The 16374-nt window shown below is 43.5% G+C and overlaps 1 protein-coding gene across 1 annotated transcript in view; it reads right to left on the reverse strand.

Annotated features, from left to right (window-relative positions):
* Positions 1-6541: 6541 nt before the first annotated feature.
* plcl2 (phospholipase C like 2) overlaps positions 6542-16374 on the reverse strand; it is a 45107-nt gene continuing 35274 nt past the window's right edge. Inside the window, exons 6-7 of the mRNA XM_085803564.1 lie at positions 13676-13785; positions 6542-7801 (exon numbers count right to left, since the gene is read on the reverse strand). Coding sequence (XP_085659690.1) covers positions 7598-7801; positions 13676-13785 — 314 coding nt within the window. The 3' untranslated portion in view covers positions 6542-7597. The remainder of the gene's footprint in view (positions 7802-13675; positions 13786-16374) is intronic.

The following is a 16374-nucleotide window of genomic DNA, read 5'->3' on the forward strand; positions in this document are numbered from 1 at the left end:
CGCTGAAGCGACTGTTTGAGTCAAACTACAATGGCGGCTCGCAGTGAGGAGTCGTGCGTTGGCATTGATTCTGCTATTTCAACTGTTTTGTCGAATCTATCGAATATTAATTCTTTGAAAGATGAACAGAGAACGATGTGAGTGGCTGAAGTAGCACGTCATTCAAGATAACGGACAAGTGGTTTATCCAATCACATACAAGATTTTTTTACAAGGCCCCGCCTTCTGAAATGAATCGCCTATGGAGCAGTCCCAGACCCTTGTGTGGAGCTCAGCGTAGCTTTGCGGAACTACAAGGGTCTGGCGAGAGCCAGGCTAGCGTGACCGTAGGTAACCACAGAAACTCAGCGGAGCTGTGGGCTTGGCCTGTTAAAACTGTCACCACTGTGTAGTGTGAGGAAGGACGGAGGCACTGATGTTGCATTCAGGTGCAGTCAGGCAGACGGCCGTCGGCAAACCAACCGGATGTCATTTTACTCGACGAGAGAAAGACGGTAAAACGTGGGTCAGGTAAACAATACGACATCACCATGACAACATATTGTCATGCCTGTATTGTTTTGCCTCGTGCTGGCGGACCACTTGTTTACATAGACGCTTGTTGTCTGTCTGACATCTGCCCAATTTCACGTGAATGCAACATCAAGAATACGTTCAGGGGGCGGTGCGTGGCGCAGTGGTTAAGGCGGCCGCCCCATGTAGAGGCTACAGTCCTCAACGCAGGCATCCCCGGTTCGAGTCCTGCGTCGGGCAGACCTTTCCTGCATGTCATTTCCCCTCTCTCTGCCTCCCCCCTTCCTGTCTATCTCACTCGCTATCAAATAAAGGCAAAAATGCCAACAAAAATATACTTAAAAAAAAAAAAAGAATACGTTCAGATATGCAACCGCACCGCTAGATGGGGGCAATTCCTACATATTATACCTTTAAAAAAAATTCAGGTGACTTATTCCACTAATTCTGGATGTCTAAGTCTGATATGTTGAGCTGGTTTTCCAAGGAGGAGACCATAGACTGTAAAAAGAATGGACGTAGCGTCCGTGACGTCACCCATTGGTTTTGGGGAGTCGTTTTTGTGACTCAAATATGGCGGCCTGAACAGCGCCATGTTGGATTGGCCGGCCGAGAACCCGCCCACTGGCCTCGAAGCAGCTGTCCACGGAGCTGCTCGGACCTGTCACTCAACGTTTCCGCGCCCTAATTGGCCAGAGTTTTAACCTAATAACAGTAAAACGGTAGAGTTAAAAAAAAATTCACCCCCCTCAGAGTGTGTGCGGGGGTAGAAACTATCGATTGAGAAAAAAAAAACGTTCTGACACCAGGCTTTTAACATGTTTACTGAGGATGTAAAATCGGCGATTTTAACATGGGGGTCTATGGAGAATGCTCCCTTCTGACACCAGCCCCCAGAGGAAGCCGGGGGGATTGCAGTTTTTTGAACGCGGAAGTGAGCTTCACTTCTCAGACCCACAACTGCCCCCTTGGAGGAGACCCATGTTCTAGCCAGATTATTAAAAAAGCATAGACTCAGAGACAGAAAACCTTATATCCTACATAAGACTACCTGCCATGATTGTTTTGGTTATTTTGAAAAACCTGTTAACGCAGAAATTTTTGTTGCATGAGTCTATGGACACATACTCATGAGTAGACTTGTTAGCCATCTTTGAATGTATGCATTTATATTGTCTAGTGTCTTGTAAGCCCATGCAGGCTGGCCACAGTTATGTGCATGACACACAAGTGGGTTTGATTGGTTGGCTTAGCCTCCGTCTTTAGCTGGGTCCGTCACTTTTTTCTGTCCCCAGAAACACTTCTGTTGTGAGTTCTTGCAGCGCACTGTTCCCAGCTTGATGAAGCTATTGTCCGAATTGGCAGCATGTTTGTGTCTTTGCATGTGTGCAGTGTGTTGAGCCCACTGACGCCACTGTACAAAGCAGCATCAGAGACAGATCTGCTGCGCTGACAACGGCACAATAATGTTTAATGACTCCCAATGGGAGCAATCTATGGCTTCAGAAGAGCAAACAGAAAAGCCCCTAATTCAAACTCTTCTATGACCAATAAAAATCCATTTGACTTTATCTGACATTCTGTCACACATTAACGCTCATCAAAAAGCTCTTAAAGGGTGCATTAGAGGAGTTTACATGTTCCTTATGCACATTTAGCTGATTGCAGAGCCGCATGTTGAGCAGCAGGAACAGTCTTATGCATATATGTTTGGTTTGCACAGCTTATCAGACATACAGGTAGTGCTTTTCACCTGAGATAAGTGATCATAAAGGTTAACTGCCATTAGAACACTGAAGAGTTTGGAGATTGTTTCTGAAGAAATAAACTGGGTCAGCTGCAGTTTCCATCAGATTTTTTTTTTTTGCTCTTTTCGTTCTAATTCAATTCATTCATCTTAAATCCAGAGGCGAATCTCTCTGTCTCTCACTGTTCCTAGGTCTGTGGATTCAAGTCAAATCATGATCATGGCCCTGAATGTAATGTCCAGTTAACGACACAGCTGGCAGACGCTGCCTGCTTTGTGTGTGTGTGTGTGTGTGTGTGTGTGTTTGTTTGTTTGCATGCTAGAAGCAGATCCATTTGAAGCAAGCTGAAGCTTTATTTCCCCAGGCTCTCAGTGCTGCGCTCAGTGTGCAGCGAGCTGATCGATACTGATGCATGTGCTCCTCCAGCTTTGGACAAACAGCTGAGAGAGTCGGGACGAGGTGTCTCTGTCCTTTGAAAAGAAATGATCGCAATCTCATGTGGCGGCGCTGCAACATGATAAATACTCTACCCAATACCTGATCTGGGGTAATATTCCACATTACAGGCGCTTGGCTGGAACGCTTTCATTCAAGAGTGACTCAGAATAAGAGCAGCAGGAGACTGAGCTTTAATTGCTGGATTAGAAACCAATATTCAGGCTTGCAAGAGTCAAAGCCACAGGGAAGGGAGGGGAAAATATGCGAAACGTTCCTTTGACCCAAGAGTGACATCTTACACAAGAGTGATTTTCTTATTCTTTTGGTTAGGAGCGAGTGGGATGCGGAATTACTTGACGCAGCAGCCCACAGTGGGGGGGGGGGAATGGGGAGTAACGGCAGGCAGGGCTGACCGGAGCGGGGAGGTCAGCCCTGAACAGTACAGCCTGGGGGGGGGCGGAGTGGAGCATCGAGCCGAACTGTGGGCGGGAGGGAGAGCTGCATGATGGGGTTCACACATGGAGGACTGGGCTTAAGCTGCTGCGCTAAACCTGCTTTTTCATTAGAGTAGGGATGTCACAATTACTTGTTTTCACAATTAATCGCGGTATTAAATGGCACAATTAATTCATCGCAAAGATTCCTAAATACCGTCACTTTCCAAAAAAAGATTATGTATGAACCGTGTCGGCAGATGTTGCGCCAAAGTAAAGGTACATGCACAGATACTGGTCCATTTACCTAACGAAGCGTTGAATTGGTAGGAATTTAAATGCTAGAGTGTCATTTGTAATTCAAAAAAAAAAGATTAAAATGTAATTTTAAAAAAAGATTAAAATTAACTTAAACATTTGGTATCGATGACAATTAATGACTTGAATATTTCAAACACTTCCCCTGGCGGATTAACAATTGGTCATATTTTAAAGGGACAACGAGGAGTTTCTATCTGGTTATAAAAAAGTCTCACGTTAATGTGGATGAATCTTCGCTACCCACACTTGTTAATGGGCCCATTTTCGATAAATATATTGTTTTGTCTCTATCGTTATTTTGTTATTTTAATTAGTGGTGGAAATGCTGGGCGAGCCGACCAGTGTTTCCTTACTTTCGGTTTTACTTTCGGTTTCGCGAGTCATGAGAATAACGCCACCGAATCACCGTTTATGGTCGGAACTACGACGGTATCTGATCGTCTTTGAACCTCCGACTTTCATTGTTGATGAATGAAAACATTCTTGGCAAGACGTCCGTCTCACGCCGGTCCAAGAAGTTCACAGTGCGCACGGAGGCTCATGGTAAATGTAGTATGAGAACACTTCGCTTTCCAAAACTCCTCGTTGTCCCTTTAATAGATATTTAAAATATTTCTATTTATATTGTTTTATAATTAGTAATGTATATTTGAACTATATTTGATTTTACACATTAATAGTGTTGTGAAATTAATTCATGCATAATAATCGTGATGATCATAATACCGTGATTATTTCTTTGACAATAATCGTACCAAAAAAATCTATTATTGTTACATCCCTACATTAGAGGATAAAAAAGTAACAGTATTGACACACAGCACACAGGAGGCAGTCTATCCAACACTGTTTATTCAGAGTTTTATTATTTTCTTTTTTTTTTTTTTCTTGGACTTGACAGATAAGGAGATGAGACGGGGGTGATACAGTTGAAATGCTTCTCTTTTTTTTCTTCTCCATTGTCTTTTCAATTATAAATACGTCGACTGACACAGCACTGAAGTTCAGACAGTGTTTGTTCCTCATTGGTTGTGTGATCGTTTAGGGGCACAACAGTGTGAGCATTGTAGGGGGGAGGGTGGGGCAAGGGGAAGGTGTGGAAGGTGAGAGATAAAGACAAATGTTTTTACAAAAAGCTTGAGCTTCATTTAACAGTCCGACTACCTGGTGACAGGAGAATAGAACTCGCTGCGCGTTTGGAAAACTCCAATAATGATTTCTTGCTGGTAATCAATATTGTGACTAAATGAATGTTTAGCACAAGCACTTTGTTGTATTGCCAAAACTGAGTGTAATTTATATTTGCAAAAGCCTCCATTTTAATTAGGACTAACATAAATCACTGTCTTAACAAGCTGAGACAGGTGAGAGCTTCATTTGGATAAAATCGGATGCACCACTCTGTGTAACTTTGAATTGTCTGAAAAGAAACATGGCTCCTCTACAGAAACTCTCCCAGTTCAATTCATTCCAAACATGGGCTAACATGTTGTTATCTCTGAGGCGTGGGCCTGTGAAGCAGATGCTCCCCTCGGGTACACTGCTTAAAATTAGCTTAAGAAGCTACGGTGCACAATGGTAACTTACTGCAGTGCTGGTCAGGTTAAATAGCACTGCAAAGATGAGTCAGAGATGGAAACTAATAACTACTCTTTGTCATCTTTTTATCATTTAGATCAGATTTTTGGCTCAACATGGCAAAATAAATCTGCTAGCTGAAAGTTCTTAGATGTGACGATGGTCTTTTATGTTTGTTTGTTAGTTAGTTTCATTTATTGTCCACGATGTGGAAATTTGTTTTTGGTCTCATGAAATTATTATTTTAGTGAATTGAGTATTTTGGGGCTGAAGATGTCATTTTGTTAATTTTTTGTTGTTGTAGATGTTCAGTTTGAGTTGATGCTCTTTGGACTAACGTAGAAAATGTTAGACATTGAATGATGAAATGAAAATAATCATCGGTTGCAGCCCCTGACAACACACTTGTCATTGTAAAGAATCCTTTCTCTATTAATCAGAACGGAAGTCAGAATTGGAAACACTACTATGGACTGTTAAATGAATGGTAAGCCAGAGGCGTGTTAAAGGACAGAGCTCTTCTCACTTGGTGCTTGCTACAGTGGGTTTTAGTTCTCAGTGATGAGGCACAATTAAATCACAGGCTAATTGTGGATCAAATCCGACTCTGTCACCAGGAATGGTTATGAAGCTATTATTACCCTGGAGTTCACATCTCTCTCAACCATCTCCCCCGGACCTGAGTTTAGAGTCTTGTCGTGACTCACTGGTCTGTCTGTGACCAGCTCATCCTGCTTCTTCTCACGTCATCTGAAAACGCTGCATGTGGATCAAGTTTGCTTTGAACAGTGACAAACTGCGAGGTGAAACAGGGCAAAGGGAAACATCTTTTTACAGTTAAGATGAAGCTACAGTCTTTTGTTTCTGTGCATGACCTCCCATTTTCTTCGTCTTTCATCCGCACATAATGTTGTTTTTTTCTTTTCTTTTCTGAGAGATGGATTCAATGATTCTGCTCAGGAAGTGACTGAACCAAACCATTACAAATAAACAAAGCAATGAGTTCTCAAAGCAGCCGGAACTGATTTCTCTTCGGGGTGTTTTAAACTACAGTGGAGCTGTTTGAGAGCACATGAGGAGAAATAAAAAAGACATCAAATATTTTATGTCTTTATGGGCTGCAGTGAAGGGAGATTTTGGAGAAAACAAATTGTTAGAATAAAACATAAAGTTAATGCTTTTTGAATGCGCTGAAATGGGAGGACCATGCTCTCAAAAACAAATGAAAAAAAAAGGCTTGTATATTTCCAAATGAAATGCTAAACGTCAACGTCCAAACTGTTTTTGAATACATGTTATGAACATCCAGTTGTGGTTCCTTCTCATGCAGTTGCTGGTTGTGATTTTTGAGACTGTTGTTGTTCTTGTTGTTGTTTGCACCAAAAAAACAGTATGAATACATTCTCTAATCCGTCCTTCTGTTCCGACCAATCAGAGCCGTCCTCTTTCGTTCCTCATCAGATCATCTACAGACAAATAAAATCTTTTTTTTTTTGTTGTATTTCCACAGACATGTTCATATATCTTTTATAAAATAAATCTCATATTTCCAAGTATACAATAATAAAATGATGCACTCTGCAGAAAAAAGGTAACAGGAAACTCCATATATACATAGTATATTATACTAATTTGGCAGACAAGAACATGGACAAGTTCGGTATTGTAAACAACTCTTTACTCTCGTTCATTTTCTCCTTCATTCACTCCTTCTGTTTCCTTCTCGTCCTGCTCGCCATCTTCTGTCCTGTTACATTCATAGCTCCAGAAAAATTGTGCTTTAAATAATCTCTTACAACAATCCAAGGGCTCCTTTCCTTTCCTTTTCTTTTTGTTTTGTTTTTGTGTCTCCTCGGGCAGCACCCTCATCCGCTGAGTAGAAGTGCACCGTTTCTGAACAGTAGTAACGTTTTTTTTATCGGTCACGTGGCTGGTAGTTCACTAGGCCTTCCCAGCTCACCCAGGAAATGAGAAACAGGGTCAGATGGAAGAATGGAGGACAACAGGCCTCTGGAGAGCAGATGGAGAGATTTGAGTTTTGTGACTGTGGAAGTTATCGGGGCGGTTCGTTGTTGGCACAGCTCCTCTGCATTTGTACATCATCTACTTTTCACCACTTTTCCCCAAAGGTTATTCTTGCCGGATGCTTAGATTCAGTATTCCTATAACTGGTGCCCGTCATGGCTCGGCAACATCAGATGTGTGGCAAATGTTTTGCAAAGACACTCGCACACTTTTCCAGCCTTGAACGTTTTCAAGATTTTAAAATAATAACAGTCCGTTTCCAAAGAAAAAAAAAAAAAAAAAACCTTCAGCTGAGACCTTCTGTGATCTGGATCTGGTGTCCTGGAGTAGTGGTGGCATTTTATTGATGATTACAAGGCAGAAGTCTCTAAGAGGTTGCAGCTGTGCTTGGGATACAGGAATGTACTGAATGGAATGTGGAAAAACACTGGTGTGTGTGTGTGTGGAGCGGTGATGCCAGGGTAAAGACAAGAGAGAGGGAGCTTTGGGTTTGGAGCTCAGGAGGCAGGAACAGAGTAGAGGTCTGGACTGCGGGGGTCTCTAGTTGTCCTCGTCGGTGAGCTCCTCCTCGGCCGTGGCCTTCTCGGGAATGGCCTCCAGGCTGCGCCTGCTCCTGGACTCGGAGCCCGTGGAGCCGCCCGCCGCTCCGCCTTTGCTCAGGTTACAGGTGAGCACGGCGTAGTGGATCTGCTTGAGGTTCTCCTGGACTTCACTCCTGGCATGCTTCAGTAGGTCTGCCTGGCCCTGAGGAGGAGGAGGAGGAGGAGGAGGAGGAGGAGGAGGAGGAGTGAGGGGGGTGGGGTGGGGGGTAGATCAAAGTGTCAAAGCAGTGAAGTACAGGAGCCTTGGAGTGCAGCCAGGGTTTGGACATTGTAATACAGTCACTCCAGTCAAAGACAGAAAACCAGTATGAATGATAAGGCCTGTGGTTGATGTCTATTCACTACGTTATCTCAGACATTTACACCCAATCAATTACCAATCAATTCATGTGACTTGGACTCCAGATAAGTAGCCAATAATTGATGAGTAGATTATCCAGTGAGCTCCTGGCTGCGGTGGCTCTGTGTCCTAATAATGTATTGTAATGATTATTGATGTATAACGTCTGCCAACAACCCACAACCACGTTCCAGAAAGTTTGTACTTCAGTAAACTCTTCATTTAATTTTCATCTCGTATCTGTAAAGAAAATAATGTGTGCTCTGAGACAGGGTTTGCATACTGATATTGTGATTTCCCCTTAAAGGGATAGTTCAACATTTTGGCAAATTGGCCCATTGCCATAATCGCTATAGTCATAGCAGTAGGTTCGTTACCTTTAATTGTTGGTGCAGGCTATTTTTAGAACGGCAGAGCCACGAGCTGGTCAGAGCTACACTATGGAGGCTCATGGGATTTCTTGGTTTCCCTCATCAAACTCATCAATGAAATGGCAGAACCGCGACACACCCATTCCAACGCTCTGTGTCTGTTTTTTTGCTTTGCCCCATATGGCACAGATGGCAAGTTTGTTTCCTAAGCTTAAATAGTCTCCACAATGGAGTTAAGTTAAGAGTGAAGTTATAATTGTTATTGTTATATAGGCTATTGTTGTTATAATAAATAATCCAGTTTTTGCTACCAAAATCTCTTCTTTTTTTTAACCTTAAAAATTAGAATTGAATCAAATCGTGTATCGAACCATGGGTCAGAAATCGACATACAAATCGAATCGTGACTTTGGTGTATCGTTACAGGCCTATCAAATACACAATCCAACAACTCCAAAACGCTCTGGTGGACAAGTTGTGACCTGCACATTCACCACACTATGAAATAATAACGGAACATTACGAGACAGAGTTGTTTTCGGGGCAAATGCAGAGACTTCTTGCCGAAAAACTGTCCCTGATGGGAACGCACATCAGCGGTTTTGCATGAATTTTCCCTTGAAAACAACTCTGTCTCGTCGTTATTATCTCATAGTGTGGTGAATGTGAAGGTCACAACTTGTCCACCAGAGCATTTTGGAGTTGTTGGATTGTGTATTTAATGAGCGAAACCAAGAAATCCCATTAGCCTCCGTAGCGTAGCTCTGAGTAGATCGCGGCTCTGCTCCGCCGTTCTAAAAATAGCTTACACTGACAATTAAAGGTAACAAACCTACTCATAAAACTATAGGGATTATGGCAATGGGCCAATTTGCCAAAATGTTGAACTATCCCTTTAAAGCCCTTTCATTGTGGGTAATGTGGAACAAACGCTTTAGTTGACCAACTCTGATGTGGTCTACCTCCCACCCTCTCTCTGTATTACCGTCCCTCCACTGCAGCTCGTATAAGAAAAGCTGTGTGAAGAAACACAAAGCTGAAATATTAGATTCAGATAAACAGTCTTTTTTGTCTCTGATCTTCCATTAGAAGCACATGAGGACAGGATCTCTGAACTGGAGTAATGATGGCCACCTGACCGTTGTTATTAGACACACTTGAAACAATGTGAACGTACCATTAAATAAAGGAGATAAAAGAGGAACTGAGGCGATTGTTCTCACGTCAGGTCGGTCTATAAAAGTTATTTTAAGGAGGCAAACGTGGTTGAGAAGAGCGGAAAAACCACCCCCATACAACTGCAATAATAATCACATCAGCATATATTTTCATCGGTAGCAGCTGCCTGAGTGACAGGGTAGGAATATCAAGACAGCGCTCGACGTGAATCATCACTGTACGCTCTGTGCACCGTCGGATATTAGAGAACAGGCTGCAGGATCTGAAACTGATGAGAATTTTTCAGGGGGATTTATTAGAGGAGCATCTTCCACACTGACAAAGGTCATGCAGTCATTGTAGCTATTTCTGTAAAGGTCCTGCCATGTCTGTACAAAGCCAACAGCCACTTTACCAATAAAATGAACCAAGGTATGTTAAATATTCCACCTCTGAAAAGACCTGGAGAGAAGCTATTGTATGAGTTTAGAGCTGTGTTGGATAGTATTGATTTTTAATCTTCAGGAGCTCAAGTCCGTAACTTGACGAAAAAATCTAAACCCTGCTGCGGTAGTGAGATACACACAAGTGGAGCCCCAGATAACACACGGACAGAGAACACAGCACACAATAAATCACACACACTCGATGGACTCAATTTCCTGGGAATAAATTATGGCTGAGCTGCTCGTGATGTAATCTTAATTAACACGTGCAAATACCACAAACAAATATGCAGAAGGTCATTCATCAATAATTATCCCTCGTGCTGGCAGTGGAGGTTGAAATGAGAGGCATGGTGAGTACGTGAGGTGCAGAGGGGCCCACTCTGGGGACACGAGTGAAAACACTGGAGCCAGCAAAAAACTTGATATTACTTCCAGCACATCTGTGCACATCTGTGTCAACACACACAGTTTCAAAGTGAACATGTTAACACAGCAACTCACTCTGAGATTTATGTTTTCATTTATCCTACGTTTAAAGGGATAGTTCAACATTTTGGCAAATCAAACCATTGTCATAATCCCTATAGTTTTAGGAGTAGGTTTGTTAGCTTTAATTGTCGGTGCAAGCTATTTTTAGAACAGCGGAGCAGAGCCGTGAGCTGCTCAGAGCTATGCTACGGAGGCTAATGGGATTTCTTGGTTTCCCTCATCAAACTCATCAAATACACAATCCAACAACTCCAAAACGCTCTGGTGGACAAGTTGTGACCTGCACATTCACCACACTATGAGATAATAACACAACGTTAAGAGACAGTTGTTTTTGAGGTAAATTCATGCAAAACCGCTGATGCGCGTTCCCGTCAGGAGCAGTTTTTCGGCAAGCAGTCTCTGTATTTACCTCGAAAACAACTCTGTCTCGTAACGTTCTGTTATTATCTCATAGTGTGGTGAATGTGCAGGTCACAACTTGTCCACCAGAGCATTCTGAAGTTGTTGGATTGTGTATTCGATGAGTTTGATGAGGGAAACCAAAGATCCCATGGATCCGTAGCGTAGCTGTTTACCTGTCAGCTCAGCTGGCAAGATGGCGCACGCTCTGCTGCGACAGCACTGACTTACCATTGTCTGTCTTGTGACGTATGTCCTTCATTGTGCAGTCTGTGAAAACAAATTTCCCCATGGGGACAAATAAACTTAATCTAATCTAATCTAAGCTCTCAGCAGCTCACGGCTCTGCTCCGCCGTTCTCATAATAGCTTGCACCGACAATTAAAGGTAACAAACCTACTCCTAAAACTATAGGGCAGGGGTCGTCAACAGGCGGCCCGCCGGACCTTCCAATGTGGCCCGCGACTGAGTTTTAATAGTTTAAGTACTGTATTTCTCGGTCTCTGTGCCTACGGTGCCTGTAAGTCAATGCACTGGGACATGGAAACACGTGTCCCAGCCTATGGTCCCAGCGCATTGTTTGTGTGTGCCTGTGAGCCCCAGCACTGGGCTAAGGAAACGCCTTCTAACCGGCCGCAGCCCTTGGGGAGCCGGCTGGACTGCATGGTTTTCCCTTCCTGTCTGCAAAGGCTATGGGTGATTTTGGCCTCGGTTCACCTTTGTGTGTGCATCATGCATGGGGGGCCGTTCAGATGGAGACGCGTGTCATGTGCGCTCCAAACTCAAAAGCTGTAGCGGCACGCATTTGATGCAACGCGGTTGTTTTTCCGTGCATGTCCACGGCGCACAGTTGCACGCGGTTGCACGGACCTGCTTCTCCCCCGGTGTTGTGTCCCGGTGCCTTCGGCCTGTGTCTCTCCTAAAGTTTCCCACTGAGCTCTGCCTCGTTTGAAAGGTGAAGGAAGCCCGTGAAAGACGTCGCCTCTGAGATGTAGAATGTGTCTTATAGAAGAGAAACACACATGTCAGGACCATTGACTTGTATCATGAGAACAGACCTGATGGTCAGCCTCCTTTCATATTTAAACTGAAAATCACAGGGCATGTCTCAGGATACAAGCCAGCAGTGTAAAGTTCCAGCAGCATGATATATAAATGATGATATGATGGGCTATGTCAAGATTTTTAATTTTATATCATATATCAAAACACCAAAGATGTGTATAAATAAAAAATGATGTGCACAAGAGAAATAAAAATATAAAATATAAACAACCAAATAATTTCAATCTAGGCCTATTTGAATGTCCGGCCCTCAGGGTGTCTGTTGAGAAAAATTCTGGCCCTTCGACAAATATAGTTGCCTACCCCTGCTATAGGGATTATGGCAATAGGCCAATTTGCCAAAAAATGTTGAACTATCCCTTTAAGTCATTATCAATTCAAGCTGCAACAATTATTTACTGGACAAATCAGCAAATACTTTGATCAATTAATAATTTGAGAGAATATTTTGAGCCAAAATCAACAAGCTACAGGATAAACTGAGCATCTGAAGATTTTTGAGAGTCCGGGCATCACCTTGAGGGGGGTGGGGTTCAGGCAAAAGGGTTCGTTGATTATGAAACTAATCATACTCTACTAATTGATTTATGACCAGCCATTATTGTAGCAGAATGTCCCAAAATAAGGGATGAGATATATCTGTCATTGAATCACATTTCCCAGGGGGTACATAAGCCATTCCTAATGATCTCATTAATCAATGTGAAGTGACCTGGACCCACATGAGCAGCAGAAAATGGAACCGAATTTAAAGAGGAACTCTGCAGGTCCGGTTACTTTTCTGCCCATGTGCATTTGTTTACAACGAAGCCGGTGAGAAATCAATCAATAGAGCATCACATTATGTATCATATATGATGTGTATATTTGTGTAGTTTAATCTGTCATAAACAACAGATTTCAGGTTACGGGGCGCGTTTGTGTCGCGGTGCCGCAGAGAGACGAGAGCTGGGACACCGGGTCGGTGGCCCCGATCTTGCAAGGTTGTTTTTCAAAGAGACACAGTACATGACACGCACATGGAAGGCAGAGAGCCTCCATTCTCCCTCCTAGCATGTTAAGCCTTTTATTAAACTGTCACAATTACTCCAAAGCTGTTTAATTACAGTAAAAATGTAGCATAGTTAAGCTACAAATCCTGCATAGTTCCTCTTTAAGTTTTTTGCTAAAATCAGCACTATATAACACAATGTAGTCTAACTGAACCTCTACAGTGAAACAAGTAAACATCAGCCACTATTGTCACCTACACAATGACAAAAATGCCAAACATCAACACAATGTCTGGCTGAACCACTGACCTGAAATAAATAAATGAAGAGCAGTCAGTGCAGGATTCAGTCCACCATATTTTATCACCAAAAGGGATCATGGGTAGAGAGAGGCTCTGCATGTTCCATCAGCTCTCAGTCATTATATTTGTTTGCGAGCCCCCATTTGCAGGACTTATCCTGACAATTGCAGTTCATCTCACAGCTCTAACAGAAGCTGTCACAAAACCGGAATAATGGCAGAGCTCGGACAACGCCCCACAGCAAATGTCCATAAAGCTGTTCATGAGGAAGAACTCCCCAGGGCCACTGACCTTGAGCATCTCACTGTGTCGCAGGAATATGAGAAGTGCAGACGTTTCAAAACTCAGAGCACAATGTGGCAACTGGACGCTGCTTCTTTACAGGAAACCAGACGGTGCGTTACATGTCAGACTGGTCGGACCGCGGCAGCACTCTGAAAAGTCTCACCTTCAGTATGGTGATGTTCCACGTGAAGCTCTCCACCGCCTTGTGCAGCTTCCTGCCCTTCAGCCCCTCCTTCGTAGCCAAGTCGTGGAGGTTCTCGTGAAATTCCATCGCTGAGAAAGAGAGAGAGATGGGAACAGATTTGGAGTCAGTCCTCGTGGCTGGGATTCATTGGTGGTTTGTGAAACAGAAAAGCAGCTGTGAGGTGGCTGGGTGCTAGGCCTGTTGTCAGTGCGAGGAAACACATTAGAGCAAAGCAAGCCCTGGCGCAGGGAGCCGGCGCTTGACAGTCTCCTGCTGCAGCAGAAGGAGGATTCTTCCCTTCTTACTGTACATCTGCAGTGTGATGATGCTTTACAGTAGCTGCAATGCATGTCAGGTCGGAGAAGCAGGTGTCAGGTGCAAATTTCTCTACAGATCAAAGCTGAGAAGCAGATTTAAGATGTGAAGCGATACTGTAACAGCATCTGTCATTAAAACGACGCTATCTGGTTTGTGGAAGGGAGAAATCTTTGATAGAAGAGGAAATGTGTCAAGATTTGGCACATGTTTTTCAGTGAGCCCTGATTGTTTGATCGCTATGAGGACTGTCTTTGATCTCCTCTAGCTGCAATAATAAGTCAATTAAATTGTCAACCAAGAGATCAGCAACTGTTCTGATAAACAAATTATCATTGAAATCATTCTTCGCAGTAAAAAACGAAATATTTTCTGGTTGCAGCTGCTAAAATATGATGACTGGATGCCTTTGGGGCTGTCTGTTGAATAAAACAACTCATTTCAGGCTATCATTTTGGATTTGAATGAAGGTGTCCTATTTGTTTTTACAATCCAAACTGTGTTGCATTAATTTTCATTGTGATGTCTGTTGCTGTCGAGCGGTAACGCTCTGTTGAGCGCGTGTGCCCTCCCCTCAGTAACGCCTTGCTTCACTTCATAAATTAGAAATCTATATCCTGGAGTGAAATGCTTGTAAGTGGAAGGCAGAGCACAGTGGCACAGCCTGGTGACGGGATGACAAGGGACAGGAGGAGGCGAAACCTGTGGCAAACATGCTTAAAAAGAGAGAGGAAAGGGAAAGAGAGAGCGAGAGAGGGAAAGAAAGAAAGCAAAAAGGCAGGCTAAGTGAGAGGAACAAAAAGCAGAGTTGAAGGAAGCAGTGAGGCAGGATGAGAGGGAGAAGAAAGAGCCTCAGAAACAGAGCGACAGGCAGACAGACATGACGTTCTTTCACTGTGGATTAGCATCAAGGCATCGAACAGAGGACGGATTTGTCTCCTGAGGAGGTTTCCCACCTCCTCTCTTCCTCCCCCCACCCCCTCCTCTTCCCCTTTGCATGACTGAGCCTGAGTAAGGGCATGTTTAATGTTCAGTGTAGCTTTGTAGTGCAGCACCGACACTCCAGCAACAGGCAGCCCCTTCGCCTGTGAGCTAAATAAACCAGAGAGAGATACAGCAGAGTTCCTGCTACGCACAAAACCTTGTGCACTGGGGAACCACCGACAACACACACACATGCGCTCTTCTGCTCGAGGCTCTGATAGCAGCTAGAGTCGGTCCTGGCCCCTGTTGGTGCAGTTGCCATGGCAACGTGGTGGTGTGCACGCGAGAGAGAGACCCCCTTTGCGAGAAAATCACCATAATAGGTGTGAGGTTGGTTGGGCTGATGTGGATACGAGTCTGGCAAGAGACCCTCAGGCCAGAATGTATCCTGACACCAGAGACACAATTCACTGACTGAGCTGACACGTTCACAACATCTGAGCAGACACCACACTGCTCCCAAGTCTCTCTCTCTCTCTCTCACACTCACACACACACGGACACACACTCCTTAGTTTTTTATCTTTCTTATGTCCTAACTGGTAAATTTCCTCTTTGATTTCAGGTCGCTGCTGCCGCTGCTGTGCATGTGAACCATGACTGTGCTAAAGAAGGTACAGCTCCCTCCATCACACACACACACACAAATGGGCACAGACGGCCAGTTAACTCACACTGGAGGTTGCCTAGCAACATTTTATGGAGTCTGGCAGGCGAGAAACGGGGGAAGCTCATTCTTAGCGAGGCATCTCAGACTCCCATCTCTGTGAGGTAATGCTGCAAGACGGCAGCTGTACAGTAGCGGCTGACGCTCTGACATCTGGCAGCAGGAGACAACTACAGTATGGAGCAGCACATCACAGGAGCATGACCTGAATACTACAGTGGATCGATAACTGAGCGTCATCATCAACGGTTATCAATAAGTCTGTTATCAAAATTACATTCATGGCGTGACTAATATTTGTTCACTCAGAACTCAGAAGATGACATCGTCAATTTCTAAAAACCTAAAATATATTATTTTTATCATTACTGAAAAGCAGACGTAGTTATTGTATCTGAGATAAAAGAAATAATTAACACGTTGTTATCAAATATTGGAGATAAAATATGCACAACTGCAATGATTAATTGACTAAAAGCTTAATTTGCAACTGGAGGTAGACCAGTAGTGGATTTTTAAAGGCACAGAACAACAGTTTGGAGCAGGAAAAATTTACATTGTTCTAAATAAAATATCCTTAACTGACTGAAACACTTAGTCCATTTGTGAATAAAACTAAGAGTCCACATGTTGGAGGACACTGATAGGTTGTTTGATAACCAATCATTAATGTAGTAGTGAGGCACAGTCAGCTACATCATCTACACACTCT

This window comes from Trachurus japonicus, chromosome 16 (genome assembly GCF_045865225.1).
Source record: "Trachurus japonicus isolate A0001 chromosome 16, Traja_1.0".
NCBI classification, from domain to species: domain Eukaryota; kingdom Metazoa; phylum Chordata; class Actinopteri; order Carangiformes; family Carangidae; genus Trachurus; species Trachurus japonicus.